This window comes from Cebidichthys violaceus, unplaced genomic scaffold (genome assembly GCF_023349555.1).
Source record: "Cebidichthys violaceus isolate CVI_PGR_0920_01 unplaced genomic scaffold, fCebVio1.0.p SCAF_2, whole genome shotgun sequence".
NCBI classification, from domain to species: domain Eukaryota; kingdom Metazoa; phylum Chordata; class Actinopteri; order Perciformes; family Stichaeidae; genus Cebidichthys; species Cebidichthys violaceus.
The window spans coordinates 9,366,504-9,388,887 of record NW_027176372.1 but is presented as its reverse complement, the minus strand read 5'-3'; the positions used below and the strand labels follow the sequence as shown (position 1 = coordinate 9,388,887).

The following is a 22,384-nucleotide window of genomic DNA, read 5'->3' as shown; positions in this document are numbered from 1 at the left end:
AACCGAAAGGTGAGTGTACCTCATTTAAAAAAGTAGTCTGTAAAAAAGGGCTTTTTTGCCTAAAATCATAGAAATATAATATTGACTGGCATGCATGCAAACATGTTACTAGGGGCCCTACAATAATTTTAAGGCAAAATATAAAATTTTCGACAAAAAGGTCATCATCCTGTCGTTTCACTGTGCTTTGATGTGATGCAGAGAAAGCTAGTGAAAGGGCAGAGGAGTAATATCCTTTATTTATACACTAGGCTTCAGTTCCGGTTTTGATTGATGGATGTTCTACTGTAGATGTTGGCCCAGAGGCTGCTCGGAAAATATGTCTCCCTATTGTGCTCTTTAAATCAACAGAAGAGCATGTCCTGTCTCTCCTTCATTGTTTCAATTGTATAACTGTATTTTTTTTAAATAATTAAACGCACTGTTCCACATTTATTCACTTTCTAGCGAAGAGCAAGATGAGGAGGTCGATACCACTCATGTCTGTTCATTAAGTGTAAGACTACAGCCAGACGAAGGTTAGTTTAGCTTAGCACAAAGACAGGAAACAAGTGGGAAACAGCTAATCCACCTACCAGGACCTATAACGTTCCCCAATTTGCACACTATGTCTAGTTTGTTTAATCCATAACAAAACCAAAGTGTATCCGAGTGGTTATGTGCTGGACTATTTCTTGGTTGGGACCAGTAACTTCCTGGAGCAGCTGGTTGGAACAGTCACAAAAGCTAAGCATGAGGCACAAACCTTAAGTGTTCTTGAAGGTTTGTACAAAGAAGTATGTCATTAATATAATTAGGTGCTGGCCCAGTCAGTGATTGTACACCTGCAGCAAAGTTTTGACATCAATTCTCTGATTTGATTAATATGTTCACGTGGTTAGAACTCTGGTGCCTAAGAACTTTTTAGAGTAGACTGGAGAGAAGTTTTTTTTAAATAGTCTAACCAGCTTGAAATGGATTAACTTTTTGAAATCTAACTAATTTAATATGACTGATGATTTAAGATCAAAATCCAAAACAATTCTTGACTCACAACACTTAGTTATTTACCTTTATTTATTGAGTATTGTGAACATAAGTGTGGTAATAAATGTTATTGTTCTGAAAAGTCTGCTGCGTTGATAGATGGAACAGAGGGGGCCACGTAGTGATCCTTGTGGTACTCCACAGGCCATGCTGACCGGCTTGGATGTCAATTTGCCAGTGGAGATTAAACAATTCATTGGATCTTAACCAGTTCTTGAAAGCCCAACCCAGTTCTCAGACCGATCAAACAATATGTGTGATCAACGTTATCAAATGCAGCTGTGAGAGCTAATATTATATAGAATACATCGTCGAAAATTGAATCGACTATTTGTGACATAGTGCTATGGCATGCAAGCTGAAAACTAGTGAAATTGTATCAATAAAAAAGAATAGGATAATAATAGTTCTGTCTTTTTCAGTAATACTTCTGTTACGCTTGTCTTTCATCTCTTTTAAAACAGTGCCAACAAGATTTAATCAGTGTAGGAAAACATGAGGAAATGTTGCTTTTGAGATTTCACAATTTACCGACCAGTGGAGGAGAGAGAGACTCCAACAGGGAGCAGTGGAGCTGGAAAAACATATTACAGCTCCCTTTGGGCTGTGACGTGTTTTATCTAAAAAAACAAAACAAAGAAGTTGTTGGCACGCAGGACATTAATCATATTATCAGTAATGCAACGGTAGCTCTGGTTTTGAAAAATGAATGGGCAGACCCTGCTTAACCAAAGACTCAACCCTGAAATATATGCAGGATAAAGAGCTATATTTCGTGATAATTAAGTAACATAAAGGTTATTCAATCTGGGAGACATCCATAAGAATATAAACTTGGAAACAAAAATTGTGATGGAAAGAGTTTCAGAAAGAACAACCTAGATACTTGTAATGTATGAAAATGTATGCAACCTAGATGCTGTAAATCCTGAATTTGCCACAGTTGAGTGATGTTGTTTTCCTTTTTATTTTGTGGAACACAACTACCAGAACTAAATATTTAATGTCACAGCATGTAGTGTAAAGCAAATGTATGAAAGCATATGTGTGAAAGCTCCAGTCCCGCAGTGAACTGGTGCTGTAGCCTGCAGATAGTGAGAGCTCAGCCTCAGGTGAACCCAGGCTAAGATGCACGTCTGTGTTTGATGGTTGTGAGTTGGGCTGAGGCGTTGCTGCTGAACTAAGAAGGCAGGCTGAACTTGATTTGAACTTGCTTTACATAGCGATGTGCCGTCCCCACTGGACCAAATTATTTGCATTTAAGTATGCGATTGGACGAACACCAATTATAGAAATGTGATGACCGACCACAATTTGTGAATGACAGCTCACGGTCTCTGTCTGCTGCACTATGGCAAAAAAAAAGTCCTCTATAACTGTTTCTCTAACTCTTATTCTGGAAGCTCCCTTTTTAAAATGGAAAAAAATCAGTTCCTGCAGTTTCCCCATCACCTAATGTTATCTCAGCTGAAGATATACATGTTAAATAAATCAACAAATGTTAACATGGACACATGTTAAATACTTTATAAGTGAGACCAAATGAATGTATTTAAGTGGAGTTAACAGGCTATCTCATTCTTTTCATTTCCCCTCTTCAGTAAAACTAGAATGTATGCTAGCCTTTTCATATTACAGTCATTATGTAAGCAGGCTAAAATGATTAGAACAGCACGAACATTCTGGCTCCCTCATTAAGCTTAGAGATGTACTGCAGTAATAAACATTAAATGAACGACTATGGAATAACTCCTGCAATTGTATTTGGCAACCCCCATAAAGTCTCCTCTAACCCACCTGTGGGCCCCGACCCGGTCTCTGTACGTACCATAGAGTGTGATGACTGACTGAAGCATGTAGTAGCAGAAAGGGAAATGGAAACAGAAGTCTGGATATTGTTTCTTTGATCAAACTTGGATGTGAAAAGTATGCAGTATATGCATCAATAGACACATTTTCTCATTTTTTAGTTTGAAATGATGGGGGTCGAGATAATAGAGCCGCAGGTGTAAGTGGTTGCAAATTCAACTGTTTTATTATGAAGCACATGGGTCATTTTAATGAGTGTCACTAGATGAGGTTTTTCAATATTGAAGTATGTTGGTATGAATCACCCAAGCAGTAGTTGGGTCCCAATGATTATCCCACTGAGCTGAACAATTATAACCGCCAGTGGATCCACAGTACAGATGTGGGCGGGGGCACAATAGGTTGAGTGAGCAGTTGTGGTACATGGTAAATGGACTTGTACTTGTACTCAAACACTACATGTCATTCACCCTTTCACACCCATTCATACACTGATGGCAGGCTACCGTTGCCAGGCTTGTGTGGTTGTGGTAGATGCATGTCTTGCACAAGTCATAAATGGTATCAAGTTAAAATGGTCTTAAGTTGGATAGATTTCTTGAGGCAGATTAAAGATTTAGAAGTCGGTCAGCGTCTATTACTTTTCTACTTTTGGCTACAAACATGATAATAATCCCTTGTGGAGATCCCAGATCTGGATCTCTAGCAGAATAGTGTCTATTGTTTCAAGGTCCAACACCTTTTTGTTTTTTAAATTTATGAGACACCCAGCTGAGAAACAGATGAACAGACAAGAGGAAAAGAATGACCTCTTTGTCAGAAGTAACATATAAATGTTGTTTGCACTCCACTGAAACCACACGAAACACATTTTGGATCTTTTGTAATGTTCTTTTTGTTTTCTTTCATAGTCTCCATTGAGGAGCGGCGGCAGTCAGTGGTCCCTGTCGGAGCTGGACGTGTTGCTTCTGGCCGGCACGGTCGGACACACCCTCAGCTTGGCGGCGAGCAGCTTCGTAGAGGAAGAGCACCAAACCTGGTACTTCCTGCTCAGCACCCTCTGCCTCGCCGTCTTCCAAGATGTGTGCCGCAAGTACTTCAGAGAGCAGAGGGGCTCTGGAGATGAGGAGGAGCCCATCCTCCCTTCCAAAGACTGCCATCCCTCTGCTCACCCCAGGGCGGAGGTTTGCTCCGAGAGGTGGCTAGCGTTAGCCACGCCGCCCTTCACTCTGCTCTGCTGCCGACTGCTGCGCTCCCTCAACCAGACCGGGGTGCAGTGGGCTCATCTTCCCGACATGGGACACTGGCTTAACAGGTTGGGTTTACCATTAGTCCAACATTAATAAATAGAGAAAAACAACAACAAAATATAATTTCCTACATTTAATTATGGTGATTTTCATTTTAAAATGCTATTTTTCAAAAGACTGCTTTTCTATTTCTCTCCAGCATTTTCGCAGGTGACTCATCATCTCACTTGTCATGACACTTGTCATTTTTGCAAAGCAGAGCGTTAACATGCAGCAGCTACCTGGCTGATGCATAATTACTCTTGGCAGCATTATGATTCCTAAGAGGTTCCTCTGGGAGAAGACGCACCACTCTATGAATAGCAAAGAGACAGAGTGGACCGTCTTTCTCTTTGGCTTCTCTGAAGTCTGCGGGCGTTCCCTATTTAACAGCACAAGAGAGCCGGATATACAAAGTGGATATACGTATTGAAGTTTATCTGGAAGTTTATTTGATACAGAGTCTGGTAAATGCAGTAAAGTGAAAAGGCTTCTTTCTGTTTCAGTGCCGATGTTCAGTAGTCACACGGGGAAGAGATTCATTGTAAAAAAAAAAAAAAAAAAAAAAAGGCAGTGATACCAAATTGTCCAAAGACAACAGCCTCAGTAGTCTAGAACGCAATCTCCATTTGTCTCTCCACCTACCCGTGAGAGTAACAGATCAATGTAAGCAGCTCAATCCTGTTCTCTGGGGAATAAACAAGACGGCCATTATGTGGAATCTAGGACATAGATGAGGCTGGTTGAGTGAAATATACAAGGAAATTACACTTGATAACAAAGTGAGTCCCTGAATGATTTGGTCATCACAGACATTTAAGGAAAGCTATACAAGTCTTTTCACCTGACATTGAAGCATTCTTTCTGGCTGAGAAGCTGACAGGACCCTCCACTTAGTTTTTCTTTTCTTAAAGATTCAAGACGGGAAAATGGGTTCTGTGATTGCTCAGTCTGTAAAAAAAATGGCGATTTCTCAGTGAAACTGAGCCATTAATATTCTGTCAACAGCACGGGCAGGGGATTATGGTTTGTTCTTTAACATGCATCACATTGTGGAATAGAGATGTGGGTTCTGACCTCTTCCCTGTCCGGCGTTGCCCTTTCTTGCTACCTGCGCTGCCCGTTGCTTGGATAATGAGATCTAGGTAGTGTTACGCCTCATCGTGTCTCAAAAGTACTCACTGCTGTCTGCTCCAGCAAACGGCTGAAAAACATGGCTTCTATTCAACTTTGATGTGTCCTTCGAGGTCTTATTACTCGTCTGTGCTCAGCGGCGGTGTAATTTCAAACTATATAGCCTTAAATCCAGTGAACAATTGAAGATCTGCGCCTCTTTAAAGTTTAAACTACTGCTGGCAGATATGACTGACGGTGTTTCATCTCATCCAAATGTTCTCTGTTGCTCAGTAAATAGTCTACTTCGAGGTTTGAGCTTTCTTTTTTCGATTGGTCAGATTCGTTTTTGCTCATTATATTCTATAGCGAAATAAGGAAAATGTTGAAATGCATACGATATGTACTGTAATTGTGTTGTTAAATTGAATTCGGTCATAAAACTCTGAGTTTTCTTAACCCCAGCACCGCTTGTGTCTCTGCTGTGCGTTCTAGCTCCGAACACAGGACGGTGCTCTCCCTGCTGGCTGCTTTCTGCCTGCTTCTTATCTACCTCCTGGTACAAAGACGGTGTTCATGGGTCTCTAAGGTCGCCCTCGCCCTCGGACTTCTGGGTGTCTACAGCTACCGGGCAGCTGTCGGCAATGTGTTGTTTCCCTGGCAACACTCTGGTCGAACTACGTCCAAGTAAGTTTCTGTGAACTCTTTGATGTAAGTTCGTTCCCCATGAAGTAGGGCTAATTGCTGTCCCCTGTTAGCCAGTTGATTAACAGTGCAGGAGTGCTGAGTTGCTCTGTTTGAGCGTGCAGGCTTAGGACAAACACTCACATCTGCATAACCTCTTAAACTCCCCTCGGACATTATTGTCTTTCAGAGGGTGGAGCTGGTTCGGTTTTAAAGCTAGTGAAGATATTGGTAATACATGAAACTAGATAGCCTAAGATAACCATTGGTGCCAACCATGTCAGGAGGGAGGATTAACAACCAAAGTTTGGTGAGGGAAGAACTGGAATGACCATTTTCAAAGAGTTCCCTTGACCTTTTAACGTAAGTTATCGGAATGAAAATGGGTTCTGTGGGGAACCCACAAGTCTCCCCTTTACTGCCATGCTCACTTTATGCTAATCCCATGCAGTATGGGCCAACATCCATGCAGTTTTTTTGCATGCAGTGTAAATGCATTTTCACCTTAACAGTCTCGGTATTGCATAAATTGCATTTGACTGGAAAGTTGAGATTCTTGTGGATCCATTAAGCCCGATTGTAGTCATAAGGGGTTAAATGTTGGACCCAATCTGTGTAACAAATTTGAACAACCCAAAAATTGCTGCAACAATTTATGAGACATAAGTGAGCATGGGATTGGCTATCATGTTTCCATCTTAATGTTCTAAGCCCTTGTACACTTCAAACTTTCAACGTTTCAACAGGCGCCTGACCGAAACACAATGTTTATTACAGATTTATCACTGGAAACACTTGACACGCAGTGCTGTGCTGCAGCACAATTTATCTTCAGGTTCCCAGCTTTCAGATGATTTATACGTTGTACATAATTGTGTGGCACATACTGTTGACCTGCTATTTCCCCCTAAAGATCCCCTAACCCCCCCTAAAAAAAAAGACAAAAATGGGTCTATGGTTGGTTCTGTGGTGAAGAACTGCTGTACAGTTGTTTTGTATTTTCTTTAAATCTACCTGCATTAAATCTCCCCAACGCAGTGTACCCTCAAGTCCTAAAAAAAGGTCTGACAGCGTCTCAAATTAATTTAATTACACTGAGAAGTGAGTCGCACAATCTATGACTGTTGATTTTTATTGACAGTAGTATCAACTATTCTTTTCTCCTCCAACACAAGTCTCTGGCACAGCCACAGCCCCACCCACACCTGCTGTCCTCAAAGTCACAAAGAAACAAAGTCACATTCTCCCAACGCAGAGTTCAGATTGAACAGGGGATAGTGAAGAGGCAATATATCAACATGCAGAATATTTTTGCTTTTCATTTGGCTTGAAAATTAGTTGTTTTTTTTAGCTTTTATGACTGAAATACAAAACCATGCACTGCTCATCGCTGGGTTTGGAAATATGTCGGAGCTCCTCGGGGAGCCTCAAGATGTGCAAAATACAGTGCAGGCCGTAAACCAGAGATCTTAGCACCTGTTAGCACCGAACAGCAACCATGCTGCACCTTTTATACATGACTATTGGAGGTCTTTTAGAAACCATGTGTTTTTAGCCAGCGGCGTGGCTAAAACATAACATTTTGTACAGATATTCATGATCCCCAGAGGATGGGTTCTAATTGCTTTGCTGGTCCACAGACTTTTCCTTTAGTGCAACCAGCATGTCAAAGTTTGCACTTAACTGAAATAATATTTATTGGACCGATTGGTACACAATTCTGTTGACATTTATGATCCCTAAATGTTGTGTGACGTTGGTGATCGCTTGGCTTATAAGTCAGCAGAACGTTCATATTTGGTTTTGGACTATCTGTTTCAACAATAATTGAATGGATTGCTATGAAATGGGTGCACACATTCATGTTTAACACCGGATGAATTATAGTAATTTGGTGATTTTTTTTTTTTTTTAATTATAATCTTAATTTATCCAAGACCCAAGTTTATGTACAATTATCTGCAAAACTAATGACATTCCCATCAGCTATATACCATTGTCATGCACCCCAACATTAGGATTTAGCACCACTGCCTGAATACAGCCTCACAGAGCCACTAGCATGGCTGGAGACGCTAGGTCTTGTTTATGTAATAAAAGGAAAATCGTATGAAATCAAGCAGTTCTTTGACAGATTTGGAGACCAGAATTAGCCGCGGACATTTTACTGATGATTTGTAAAAAGCAAAAATATTCAACTTTGAGAAGTTTTACTAATTACTGCACTGCTTAATGATAAGGAGGGTGCTTTCCCAGCTTTTTGGGGGAATTTGCTCCTGCTATCATTGAAAGATAAATCTTGAGTTTGTATTTGTTGAACCTGCAGCTGCACTGAATCCCTTGTGGTATACACCTGAGGATAAGTATCTCCTCTCCCAGTGCCTCGAACCTTAACCAAGCTTCATAATCTCCTTCATTTCACACAGTGTATGATAAAACGGTTCATGTGATGCACAACGTGTGGTGTTCAGTGCACCTTAGACAATCTGTGTGTCCTTGAACTCAACCTGAAGTAATGAAAAACCATGTTTAATGTATGCCTTAAAAAAAGACATCATTATCTTTGAAAATTGATGCCTCTTTACACTGAATCATTTAGCACAATCTATATGTAATAGCTGTTGTTAGCATTGTCCAGAAAGAGAGGCGATCGACCATCTTGCAGCTGCTAAGTGTGGTAATTTTTCATTCTGCAGACTGTAGCTTGGCACAGAGTTATCTCCTACTAACCCCCGTCAGAAAATAATGAGTGTGCAGGCTTGCACACAGTTCTCCTGTCTAGTTTTCCTGACCTCCCTTCATCTACCAACAGTACCTGGCCTTCCCTAACCTTTCCTGTTCTCCTTGGCAGTCTCTCCTACTTGCTCGCCTAATTAAAAACTCCACCTCTCACCCTCACCCACACAAAGACACCTGACTAAAGCCGTGCAGGGACCCCGGCTCCTTTTGATGAACTGCGTGATTGACAAGGTTGACGTTGACCCAGTCCTTCAGCTTTTTCTCTTCAGACCTCAACATGTTGATCATTACGGCGCTCCGCCTCAAGAATGTATTTTAGACCGAGTCCACAGTGGGAATCGCTGGCCAAACTTCTTTATATGTAGCTAAGACGAGCTGTAGTCTGCTCTTGTGAGATCTCAGGTGCTGTATTTTGATTGCTTGGCAAGGAGAAGTTATATTTGTGTAATTATAGTAGAATTTTTTCCATCTGCTGAGTTGTTGGAATCAATGTTGGAAATTTCCCACGGGTCTGTTTCTTTTGGTTTGTTATTTTCAAACAACCATATTGTAGAACTTATGGTTGTTTTAGACATTTATTTTTCTGTGGAATGAAAAGGCCAAAAAATGTTTTTTAATTTTTCAATGCTGTATTTTTTCCCTACACACCGTAAAGTTAAATGTAAAAAGGGACGGCCTTGTGCAGTGACCCTTCTTTAAGTCTGGTCCTCCTGGGTGACTCTTTCTGTGTGTTTTATCCCCGGTTCCCTCCTCGCCCTCCCTTTGTGCCAACTGACTAATTGCACTGTTGCATCTTTCAAAATGGCTAATGGGGTTGAGAACCACCAACGCTACTCGCTTTAAACGGTTCAGAGTTTAAAGAGTTACTTGGATTGATGTCACTGTGGATACATTTGGTCTCTCTCGTTCTGTTTCTCCCTCCCTCACACACACACACACACACACACACACACACACACACACACACACACACACACACACACACACCCTTCCTTCTGGCATAATCAGACATGAACCTAAAAATAGACAACTGACAGGGCAAATGTACTCCGCATTATTTTTTTATGTTACTTATATATGGAGATTGACTGATTAGGACCTGAGCACAACAATAAAAAGTTATCTATAAAGAAAGGTGAAGTGAAGGTTATGATGAAGCAAATCATATTTTGAATGTTCTAATAGGAAGTAGCTAAACATCAAAGCAGCCGGCTGAGGGCCAAGCCTGTCTAAGCCTCTATTCATCATAGCCAAACTTTCTTTCAGTCTCCGTCCTACTCTTTGCATTTATGGCACATTTTCTACCAAACATGACGCTACAACAAGCATTTACACTGTTTGTTTTTGTGTGTGTGTGTGTGTGTGTGTGTGTGTGTGTGTGTGTGTGTGTGTGTGTGTGTGTGTGTGTGTGTGTGTGTGTGTGTGTGTGTGTGCGTGCGTGCGTGCGTGCGTGCGTGCGTGCGTGCGTGCGTGCGTGCGTGCGTGCGTGCGTGTGTGCGGGCTTCACACCTGCACAAAACATGACCCATTTTATCACGTACTGCTTTATCTTGAAAGGGGCTGTTTCCAAATTTAAAAATATTCATGCATACCGATCTCGCTTAAAAATGGAAATATATTCAAACTCGTCTCAAAACACCTGTGAAACCCCTGCCAGACACACACACACACACACACACACACACACACACACACACACACACACACACACACAGACACAGACACAGGCGTAGACAGACAAATATTCACACACAGAATTGACTTTTATTACCCAAGAGGTAAACCATTTTATAACCCTGTTTCAAAGGCAATTCTGTGTTGGTGCAGCACATCAGTGGTAACATTTAACAAGTCATTATTCTCTATTGACTTTCAAGAATTGTTCATAAAAGGGCTTTTGTGTGTACTTAATCTTTCTAAATCGTGTTAGTGTTAAAAAAAGAAAAGCTGATTTCAATATACAACATCAAGCTGAACAAGCTGGTATTGATCTATGGAAGCATTTGGTAGACTAAATTACATTGAAAATGCAATAGTGTTTGAAATGCATTGAAGGTGCATATAGCTACATGAAAATGAAAAGTGTAAATGGATTATTCCATTTTAATTTTAGTTGAGACTTAAATCCTCCATATAAACATGCTAAACATGTTTTCAATATTTATATTGCAATTTCATTTTCAAATTTGAATTAATTTTGAATGTTGTCAACCATGAAGTCATGGGCAGCCCACTGCTCCCTGATACAGGGATGGCTCAAATGCAGAGACAAATTTCCCCCTTAATGGGATAAATATGGTATAATAAAATAAAAATTAAAAAAAAAAAAAAAAAAAAAAAATATATATATATATATAGTCAGAGAATGCCCATGCTAGTAGTGCAAATGAAAATGCTAATTTCATTATTGAATTTTAATCAGAAGTTTGACTCAATTGATACATATGTAAATGTGAAATAAAAAAACTGCTTTTGTTAGATTGCACCTTCATTTTGACTTAGTCTGCCAGGTTCTACATTGATCTAGTGGTTTGTAGTGTAATTCGATGTTTTGTCTGTGACCATTGTTTCAAAGTCTGCTACTTTGTCCCAGTGGCATTTCAATGGTTGCGACTTCGACGTGCTCAGATGTAACCCACAGAAGGACCGCGTCTCAGACAAAGTGGGCAGGCCCTCCTCGCTTTCCTCTGGCAGTATATTACCTGTTTTGGCTGATTTACTGTAAGTGTTAGCCCGATGCAGGTGATTGATGAAGGGGATATACCAAACATGTTGAGGGGATTGGACACTGTCTTACCTTTTCTTATTCACTTGCTGGAACACCAGCGCTTGTTTCCAAGGTAACATGAAATCCAGGCAGCTCCTCTGTACCACAGCTTGTCAAGCAACAGTTTTCTGTCTACTGCTGCTATTAAAACTACAAAATGAAGCAAAGTAGATCCGATTGATTCGACCGGTCAAGTTTTCTTACCAGCCAATGGAGGATTCCATGGGATTCTGTGGTTTGATCAGATCAGGAACATGACATCACCTTTTTCACAACTGAGCTCCGCCCACTTCAAACTAGTGAGAAGATGCAGACAGATGTGGAATCACCAAAACTGTTCAAAATTTTGGGAATAGTCAAGATGGACAATTTCCATGGTGGGAAATAACAGGAATAAAATGGAAATATAGTGGTGATTTGCTCAGGCTGTATTTACATATACACATATTTACAAGTCATTTTCAGATAGAAACAAATGTTTTACCTTCTCATACAGTAAACAGACAGAATGAATTTGTCAAATACATGCAATGTGAAATATGCCAAGTGGTGAGTTAGCTAGCTAGCAAGTTAACTAATTGGGAAAAGTACTGTGATAATACACTGCTCAAAAAAATTAAAGGAACAATCTTTTATCAGGGTATGGCATGAATTCAATTGCACTTCTCTGATAATGATGTGGTCAGGTAAGTAGCAGAGGGGGTTGTTAATTAGTTTCAGCTACATTGGTATTGATGGAATTAACAACAGGCGCACTAGAGGGGCAACAATGAGACGACCCCAAAACGGGACTGGTTTTGCATGTAGAGGCCAATTCAAGTTTCTCCCTCTTGATCTCTTTGACTGGTTTTCCACTAGTGTTGGTTTTAGCTAAAGTCATTATCACTACTGGGAGCATGAGGCGATTTCTTAACCCTACAGAAGTTGCACAGATTGTCCAACTCCTCCAGGATGGCACATCCACATGTGCCGTTGCAAGGAGATGTGACGTGTCTCTCAGCACAATCTCCAGAACATGGAGGAGATTCCAGGAGACAGGCAGTTACTCTAGGAGAGCTGGACAGGGCCGTAGCAGGTCCTCAACCCATCAGCAGGACCGATATCTGCTGCTTTGTGCAAGGAGGAACAGGTTGAGCACTGCCCGAGTCCTTCAGAATGACCTCCAGCAGGCCACTGGTGTGAATGTCTCTGCCCAAACAATCAGAAACAGACTTCATGAGGGTGGCCTCAGGGCGCGACGTCCTGTAGTGTTCCCTGTGCTCACTGCCCAGCACCGTGGAGCTCGATTGACATTTGCTATAGAACACCAGAATTGGCATGTCCACCACTGGCGCCCTGTGCTTTTCACAGATGAGAGCAGGTTCACCCTGAGCACCTGTGATAGACGTGAAAGGGTCTGGAGAAGCCAAGGAGAACGCTATGCTGCCTGCAACATCGTTCAGCATGACCGGTTTGGTGGTGGGTCAGTGATGGTCTGGGGAGGCATATCCATGGAGAGACGCACAGACCTCTACAGGCTAGAGAACGGCAGTCTGACTGCCATTAGGTATCGGGATGAAATCCTTGAACCCATGGTCAGACCCTACGCTGGTGCAGTAGGTCCCGGGTTCCTCCTGATGCACGACAATGCCCGGCCTCATGTGGCAAGAGTATGCAGGCTGAATGGCCCTCACGATGGCCCTCACGATCACCTGACCTAAACCCGATAGAACACCTCTGGGACATTATGTTTTCAGTCCATCAGACGCCACCAGGTTGCTCCTCAGACTTTACAGGAGCTCACTGATGGACATCCCACAAGACACCATCCGTCATCTCATTAGGAACATGCCGCGACGTTGTCAAACATGCATACAAGCATGTGGGGGCCACACAAGATATTGAGAAGCATTTTGAGTTGCAGAAATTAAATTTTGGCAAACTGGACTACCCTGCCACATAATTTTTTCACTTTGATTTTCGGGGTGTCTATAAAATGAAGCCCTCTGTAGGCTGAAACTTTTATTTCCATCAAAAGATGTGGCATCCTTTCGTTCCTAAGACATTAAACCGTCCATATCAGTATAGATATCCAACCTCATTTTTTTTCACATTGAGCTCTGATGTGTTTTCAAAGTGTTCCTTTAATTTTTTTGAGCAGTGTATGAGCCAACAATATGGGCAGTGTGCAAACTTAGGGTTTAAAAGTGGACAACCAGTTTTTAAGAGAAGTGTTTGACAGTAACGGATGAATTCAAACTAATTCCGCAATTAGTGCTCAATCACGCTACATCCCATGTGGTAACAGCTAGCTAGCAAGAACTAGCAGAAGGTGTTGACAAGTTATAAACTGTTTTAAGTTACTTTCTGCTGGTTAAATATAATAAAAGAATATAAAATATAGTCACTCAGTAGTGCCGTAGTGTTGGCAATAATGTGGGCGGCTCATGGGACACCTAAATATAAGTTGAATAAGGAACTATTAAAAAATTCACTATTAAAAGTACTTTTTAATAGTGAATTTTTGATTGTGCAAAATGTCCTTAACCCTTGGAAATTCAATAAATTCCCTTGGAAATTTTCCAGAACTTGCCTGACCCTTTGCTACCCTAATCATTAGGATAATATGTTTAGTATGAAAGCAATACCAGAGAGAATCAGTGTGTGAGTAATGCTGTGTTGGACATATTTTTAGCAGTCATTTTCCCTGTACCTGACTAGATACACTTTGATCCATTGATTAATACATTGGGGATATGGTATTACTGCGTCTGCTTTAATGAATGTTTAATGACATGCCTTGTCTTATTAATCTGATAGTAGCACTCTCTAGAAATACTTTAATGTTTCAGAGCTCTAGTTCTCAAATCCACAAAGAAAAAACGAAGAAAAGAGCACTCTTAGCATTGTTCCTTATGATAAATGTGCTCTGCTGGAAGACACAGCTGAACACCATTCTCACAACAAGTATGGCCTCTTCTTTGTTGTTGTTCTGGAACGAGAGCCTGCCGTGACCTTGTGTGTGTGTTCGGTGGTCTGAACAACAGCACGCTAAAGGGCAGTTTGAGGACTTTTACAAACTCCTCGATACAAAATGACAACGAATCCGAGGAGGGCTGCTGGGATTGTTGTTCAATACTAATGACTCAACAAATAAACTCTCTGTAGTCTGGAACAAAACCTCCCTTTGGACCGAAGTTCCAAGATGCTTTGCATATTGCCACCAAGCACACACAAATCAGAACGCAGCATTATTAATCCACCGTTACATGCTGCTCCTCTAACTGCTGCTATTAGCTTGCTTACATCTCCCTATCGTAAAACCATGGCTTTATTGTCAATCTGTCCTTCAAGGGGACAGGATGATATGCGGGTGTTGCAGGAGTCTTGTTTTGTGTTGTTGCAGTCCCTGCTGTTTGTCTGTAGAGTTTGATGGAAACAGATTGCGTAATCTCCCCGTTAGCTAAATGATTAAGTAAATGCTGGAAAAGTTGAGGAATCTGATTGGTGCAAAGCTGTGCTGTGTGATGTACTGTAATCAGGAGACACTTGAAGTGACTGCAGACACTTAGCGGGGGGGTGGGGGGGGCTGCTATTGTGGAAATGACATGAACCACAAATCTTTATCGCTTTATGGTTCAAACAAGGAGGAGGGCTTGTGCTTTTTTTGCATCGAAAATGTCAAAGCAAACCAGATTCCTTTCAGCCTTGCCTCGGTGCTTATTGCCTCAGATTGATGTGTCTTAGCACTGCAGTCTGAGTTAAATATACAGGTTTCACAACAGGAGGCACCTTTTAACGTTTCACATGTAAATCTCATGTGCATTAAGAGCGTGGCACAATACTTTTTGTTAAGCACAAACATGACAAAGATTAGTTTGTTATACTCTAAATTTTTCCACCCAACGCGCGAGTTAACAAGTAAGCCCAGCAGCTCAGATCCATCGCTGTCCTCTATGACGGCAAATCACTGTCAAAATCCGAGAGCACAAATGAGATTCACGCGCGCTCACAAATCAAACAGCTACACGCGTATTTTACTTTGACGAGCGCTTTTACATCACTCCGCGAGCGAAATTCACTCTCGCGCAAATTTAACCTGCTCGCACGATTTTAGCTGCTCGTTCGCTCGCAGTTTTTCTTTTTGACAGTAAGTGGGCGGACCCAGTCTCCATTGTATCTCTACATCAATTTGGTTACAATCTTCGTCTTTGGACAGACCGGATATCACTGTGACACAGACTCAGGTTTTCAGAGATTTTCAGATTGCACTATCCGTGCAGTAATAATGTACATCTTACTTAACCTGAAAGTTCAAGTTGTGGTCTTGAACATTGAAAAATACAGCAATGTATTCAAAATAAAAATAAGTGAATGAAATTTTTTTTAGGGTTGAATAGAATTTTTATTCAGTTCTGGAATTTTTTTTGAATACATTTTTTTTTCTTAGTTTTTCACTTTCATATATATTTTGATATTGAGTTCTTATATTTTTCAGTTTCAGATTTTATATTTTCAGATTCAAATCTTTTTTTTTTTGGTTTCAAATCTTTTTTTCACTTTCAGATCGTTTTTTTTTTCAGTTCAAACTTTTGACGCTGATCTGGCGTGGGGGGCGTGGCATCAACTGAGAGGGGCGTGTCATCATGAGTGACAGCATAACAAAGAAGGCTGAGGACCGTCCTCAACCATGTAATGATTCAACACTTTCTATACACCATATTCACGTGAATGCAGTGGGGAAAAAACTGAGCATTAGCTATCCTGAAGGAAACCTCGGAGGGAACCAGCTACTGGTTTGATTATATATGTTTGATTATATATGTTCGAGTATGTATGTATGTATGTGTATATATATATATATATATATATGTATATATGTATGTATATATATATACATATATATATACATATATATATGTGTATATATATACATATATATATATATACATATATATATATATATATATATACACATATATGTATATATATATACACATATGTGTATATATATATATATACACATATATATATATATATGTATATATATATATATATATATATATATATACACACATATATGTGTATATATATATATATATATATATATATATACACACACATATATGTGTATATATATATATACATATATATATATATACATATATGTGTATATATATACATATATGTGTATGTATATATATATATATACATATATGTGTGTATATATATATATATATATATATATATATATATATATATATATATATATATATATATATAAAAAGTCCCTAAAATGCACTAGGAATTTGTTAACAGGTTCCTCAAATTATAGTGATGCAGAAAGTACAACCGACAGAGTGATGGGCGTGAAAGTCTGTTTTCCTCAGGCGATTCGTTCTGTCTTCCAGTCTCACACCTTTAATTATTAATGTTACATTGACACGCTGCATACTGAATGAAAGACGGGTTATGAGTTACAGAAATATAAGGAAACCTGTCTAACAAGAGACAGCGTTAGGAAATGAATTGGATTAGTGAACTTTGAAAATGTATTACAACAAAGGGTCTGTCTGAAATATGCAGGTATGCCCTATGTTAGATTGTTGTCATATAAGAAAATGTTAAAAGGACCGAACTTTTTTTCTACAAGTTAAGGTTAACAAAGGAAACGTATTGTTTTGAGCTTTTACACTCCATTTCCCATATCTGCTGTTACCGATGCTGATCTGTTTATCCTAAGCATTTCCCCTTCCACAAGGACATGACTGTATCACCTTCACAGAGACACTATGTGGAGACTTTCTGTCCTCTTTTCAAAGCGTTTGTTGCAGCTTTATGCTTTCGGGCATTTGATTTACTAAGATTGTTCTTTTGATTCTGTTAATTAGTTTTTCTTGTCCAACAGCTTTTGTTGTCACCTTCAATTGATAAGAAGCATTTTTCTTTTATCATTCAGTATATAAAGTCTGAATTAAATTATTTTCCTCACACCTCAAAACCACAGCCTGTGGATATTTAATTGATGAATGCATGGACAGGTACAGCAGGACTGCCAGAATCCACATCCCAGAGTCACTTACCACAATTACTTGAATATTGGACGAGGAGTTTTGTGGAGGAAAATCAATGCTTGCTTACTTGCGAATGCAAGAAAAAGAAAATGACCCAGCCTGTAATCTTTCTCCTTTAGGGGAACAGTGGAGGCGCGCTTTGTCTACGTCTTCATCTTGGGCATCTTCTTCACCGGCACCAAAGACCTGTTGCGATCCCAGATCGTCACAGCCGATGCCAAGCTGAAGAGCAGGGGCTTGTGGGAGATTTACAGCGGCTTGGTCTTGCTGGTTTCGCTGCTGTTTCGCGCTCACAACCTGCCGGTCCTGTGCTGCTGCCTGTTGATCCAGACGCTCATGGCTCAGTTCATCTGGAAGAAGCTCCACTACGACGCAGCTCAAACCACCATCATGCACTACTGGTTTGGTCAGGCTTTCTTTTACTTTCAGGTAAGCAACCGTAATGATGTCAACGAGGTGTAACTGCAGCTTCTTTTTGTTGAGTGTTACTGCCAGTTGCGCAGTAAAAGGTGTTAGAAGTAATGTAGAATCTGTATTTGAAATGATAGAACAGGGTTCAATAAAAATTCCAAAAGTTCCAGATTGAGAAAATCTCCTCGTGCAAAGGTCCAGAACATTACAATAATATCTAACTTGCGCTATTTGCTGCCATATATATATATATATATTCAAGAAGCCTAGTATTCGTAACAACGTCTAATAACGTGTAGTCAACAACTAAGATCAAATAAAGAAAGTACACAACTATATTTATTATTCTCAGTTTTCAAATTTAACTGGATGGATTATAAATAATACATAGAAATACATAAATAAATGTTCTTTCATTTCCAATAAAATAAGGGCTCCATCTAAAAATCAAATAAACAAAAAAATAACTTTTGAAAAACTTGTATGTGGCTGGAGTTCACTTTTTTCTTCTTTTGTTAACTCCATTTCACATCATAACGGTCTCAATCAACTTTATAATAAAACAATCTCTACACATCTCAACATCTTGCCCTCAGTTCAGATTGGAGTGGGTATGTTTGGTCTAAAGATGTATGTTTGGTCTCGTAGTGGCGTTTCACATTGGTGCTTTTAATAATGGCCACTTTATCCGAACGTATGAGACAGAGTGGTTTTGTAGCGCCAGCAGGAAGAATGAACAAATAAGAGTCCGTCCATTCTTTGTTAAAAGCTCTGTTTTTGCGGTCCACTTCTCTCCACCAAAATGTATAATTCTCAATTATACATCAGTTATACGTCCGGGACCACGGTCCGCCTATTAGTGACCCCTTTGATTGATAAATTTGCAAAATCATAATTTTCTTGACAAGGTTCTTGATATTTGAGTGGCCAGACACCAACATGTCAAAGTTACATTTTCTCTACAGTGTTGTTTATATATATTACCAACTGTTTTAACTTGAGAGTAGTAACAGTAAATGGGGCCGCTAAATGTTAGTTGTTAAATTCCGACGGCTTGTTTGAGCCCCCTACCAACCTCTCCAAATCACCTTTACCGATTGAATCCACCCTGGAGCAAATCCAGAAATAAGTCTTGCCGTTAAAAAACAATTATCAAACCAGTGTACAAATTACAACCATTTCACAAATCTGTTGGTGCTGATGCCAAAAGAACAGAGGTGTGAAGAGTCAAAACCGCATCCTCCCATATCTACGAAAAGGAGGAAGTTCAGGGAACAATAAATCGGTAAGCAAGTTTTCCTCGTCTGATTGGAAGAGACATCTAATTTAACGCCCTGACACCGAGTGTAGCAACATTTAGGAAAGCTATCACCACTGATAAAGTGTTTGCTACTGTTATAGGAGCAGTTCTGGGCAGAGGGAGTGTTTGCGTGTAAATGATATTACTTCCTGGCATGAAGGCCAGCTGGACTAGTTGCTTCATGTGGATGAATGCGTTACGAGCTCTGAATGCTCCTCAAAGGCAGATGTGATGCCTGCCTTTTGATTGAACCTCCACCCAGGACAGATATTTGGTTAGCAGAGGTTTACTTCTGTCAGCACCGAACTTCTGCATCGCTAACAATTTAATAAGCCTCTTCACCCCTTGGGTCATTAATAGCGTGATGGGCTCGGGATTAGACCACCACCAGACAATTTTCAGCCTCGGCGCCCAGGCATGTAATTACAGACCTTTGAGTAATAACGTTCTCGACGAAGCTGTAGCCATGATGGATCCGTAAAGCGGAGACTTGTGATTTCAATTTGCTTGCTCCGAAACAAAAAACTGGTGTCATGCACAATAATCACAACTATGTTGAATTAGAATCTAATCAGCGGGAGCTGCTACAGCTGATCAGTGAGCTCCGGGCTGCAAATCGATCAGAGATGTGAGACTCTTACTCTTTTCAGAGGCTTTACTGTAGATATTGGCAGAAAGCTGTTGTTTTCAAAGTGTCCTTGTCGTTTGGCATCCGATAAACACACAAAAACACAAGAGGATTATGGGAAATCTTTCAGGTATCCTCAGACGCAGACATTGCTAGCATCACATAAACCGCATCACGTGAAGAATTAACTGTCTCGCGGTCTTGGCAGTCTGAGTTTCGCCGTCTTGATCATTCGAAGCGATGGACGAGTCAGACTCTGCTTTCTGTGGATTTATCGCCGTCCCAAAACCAGACGGTCGGTAAGAAGCAGAAAGGAGGTGTTCATGCTTCACAAATGAGCCAGTTTGTGCGGCCGCATGAGTAGGGACGAGTCACCCCGCTGGTGTGAATTCAGATGCGACCGTCTGTATGAAAATATGAATCATCACGAGGGTGTTTTTACAGCTCAGAAGTGACCCGATCTTACAGCGAACACAAAGTTACAATAGATAGTTGTTTGGTGAGACAGACAGTTTAGTCTGAACTTTAATTATAAAACATTTGCGGCGCTTCTGTTTTTTTCACAACTCATCGGTGGTGCAGACCGACGCTCCGCACATTTGAAAGATCACAGCGAGTCTAAAATACCCATATGCAGCCTCCAACCTGCTCACTGATATTCACTGCGTGTTTGTTTAAAACGGAGGCAGCTGTTAATGTTCTCTCCCTCTGTGATCAGAGATGTGTGCACAGACGGGAAATAAACCGTGGCTTGATGTGTTGCTGCTCGTGGCTCATCGTTACTTTTAAAATGAAACGGGAAAGACATCCTTGATCTCTGCTCATCTCCCTGATGTTTTTCTCCTCCTTGTGTGTGTGTGTGTGTGTGTGTGTGTGTGTGTGTGTGTGTGTGTGTGTGTGTGTGTGTGTGTGTGTGTGTGTGTGTGCATGTTAAGGGTGGAGCAGGCCACAGCAGACCTCATCACAGTGAATGTTAAATTTAATTATCACTTGTTACGCCCGTGGAATTTGCTAATTATAAAACGCGAAACTGTAAATGAGCCCATTTAGATTTTGTAGGAAAAGATGTGAGCAAACACGACGGTGTTTCTCAGAGGTGCTGATCAACACCTTGGGTCGATTGTTTCCTCTGAAGGCTCGGCGGCGTGAACGGGACTCACAGGAGGTGATTTCAATAACACCAATGTGCCAACCCAAAATCACATTTTGTTTTTGCAAAAGCACCTGAGTAGCACAAATGTAAGCATGGATTACTTTGACTGTGACAAAAGAATTGTCCAGGGAACAATCATACTTGGGTTCAGTTATGTGTTAAGCAGTGTCGTGCGGTGAGGTTGGTGTCTGGTGAGGCACTGACACTACATATGTCAGATTTACTAATATATGAACCCAATAGAGAAGCTTAAATCACCATTCAATTGGCAGCTTGCACATTGACTACTGGTTGTTTTTCATATTTCATATCAGCATTCTTTACACACACATAGGCTCTGCCTCACCTGCCTCCCCTGACCGCACTAAGACTCACCGGAGTTAAAGAGCCCCTCAAATAATCTGATCATAACCTGCTTACTTATTAGTATATATTCTGCACTGGCTGAAGATGGATAACTTTATGTATTTTGAAATTCTTTCATTTTAAAAAAGCTGTAATGATTCTCTCAGAGGCCGGTGGAGCTTGTGATGAAACAAGCTCATAAGAAAATCCTTAAAATACATTTTAAGGCAATGAAATGTTTCTTCACATCTTTTTAGAGTTGCGCTATATTACTGTATTTGAACAAAGGCATATTTTCACAGAACTAAAGAAATGGCCTTTATATTGTAGCTATCAATCCTGACTGTATTGCAGTGAAAACGTCTTCTAAAGCTGGAGATGAAGAATAAAAATACAAAATAAAACGAGGTTAGAAAGGCTTAATGTTTGACTCGTTACATACTGGAAACTGGTTCAAAAGTTAAATAATCTGGGAGAAATCCAAGTGTTGGAGCTGGCACAGAGTGTCTCTGACAAGAGTCCACCTGCAGACGGTTCGCTGTGTGTGCTGCTCTTCTTCAGGGACTGGAAAACACAAACAACAACTGGGCCGCTGGGAAGTCGCCAGAAAGCTCTGAGTAATGATGATAAAGCAAAGGGCTGGTTCTTCAGACCTCCGAAACGCTTACAAAGCTTCGCCCACACATCTTTTTGTGTTCTCGTTTTTCTGTCTGTGTACAGAGTACGTTATTCCTGTGCCCTCTGCGATGCTAAAATAAGATTTATTTTGTGCTCCTGCAGGGCAATTCCAACAACATCGCCACCGTCGACATTTCCGTCGGCTTCGTCGGACTGGAGAGTTACGTGGAGGCACCTGCCGTCTTCTTAACGGCCCTCAGCACTTATGCGGGTCCCCTGCTCTGGGCGTGTCACCTCGTCTGCTACCTCAGCTCAGAGAGAGCCCGGTGAGTGCCCGTTAAAAAGTCACTCTGTGGATGATATCCATCCAGGAGTGTTTGTCAACTCATTAACATAACAACAAGTAAAAACATGTTTTATTTGATGAAATAAGACGAGGTTGAAACCTG

At 40.6% G+C, this 22,384-nt stretch overlaps 1 protein-coding gene across 1 annotated transcript in view; it reads left to right on the top strand.

Moving 5' to 3' along the window:
* pigg (phosphatidylinositol glycan anchor biosynthesis class G (EMM blood group)) overlaps positions 1-22,384 on the top strand; it is a 60,128-nt gene that overhangs the window by 29,458 nt on the left and 8,286 nt on the right. Inside the window, exons 9-12 of the mRNA XM_068714254.1 lie at positions 3,747-4,150; positions 5,733-5,924; positions 17,600-17,909; positions 22,098-22,261. Of these exons, the coding sequence (XP_068570355.1) occupies positions 3,747-4,150; positions 5,733-5,924; positions 17,600-17,909; positions 22,098-22,261 (1,070 nt within the window). The remainder of the gene's footprint in view (positions 1-3,746; positions 4,151-5,732; positions 5,925-17,599; positions 17,910-22,097; positions 22,262-22,384) is intronic.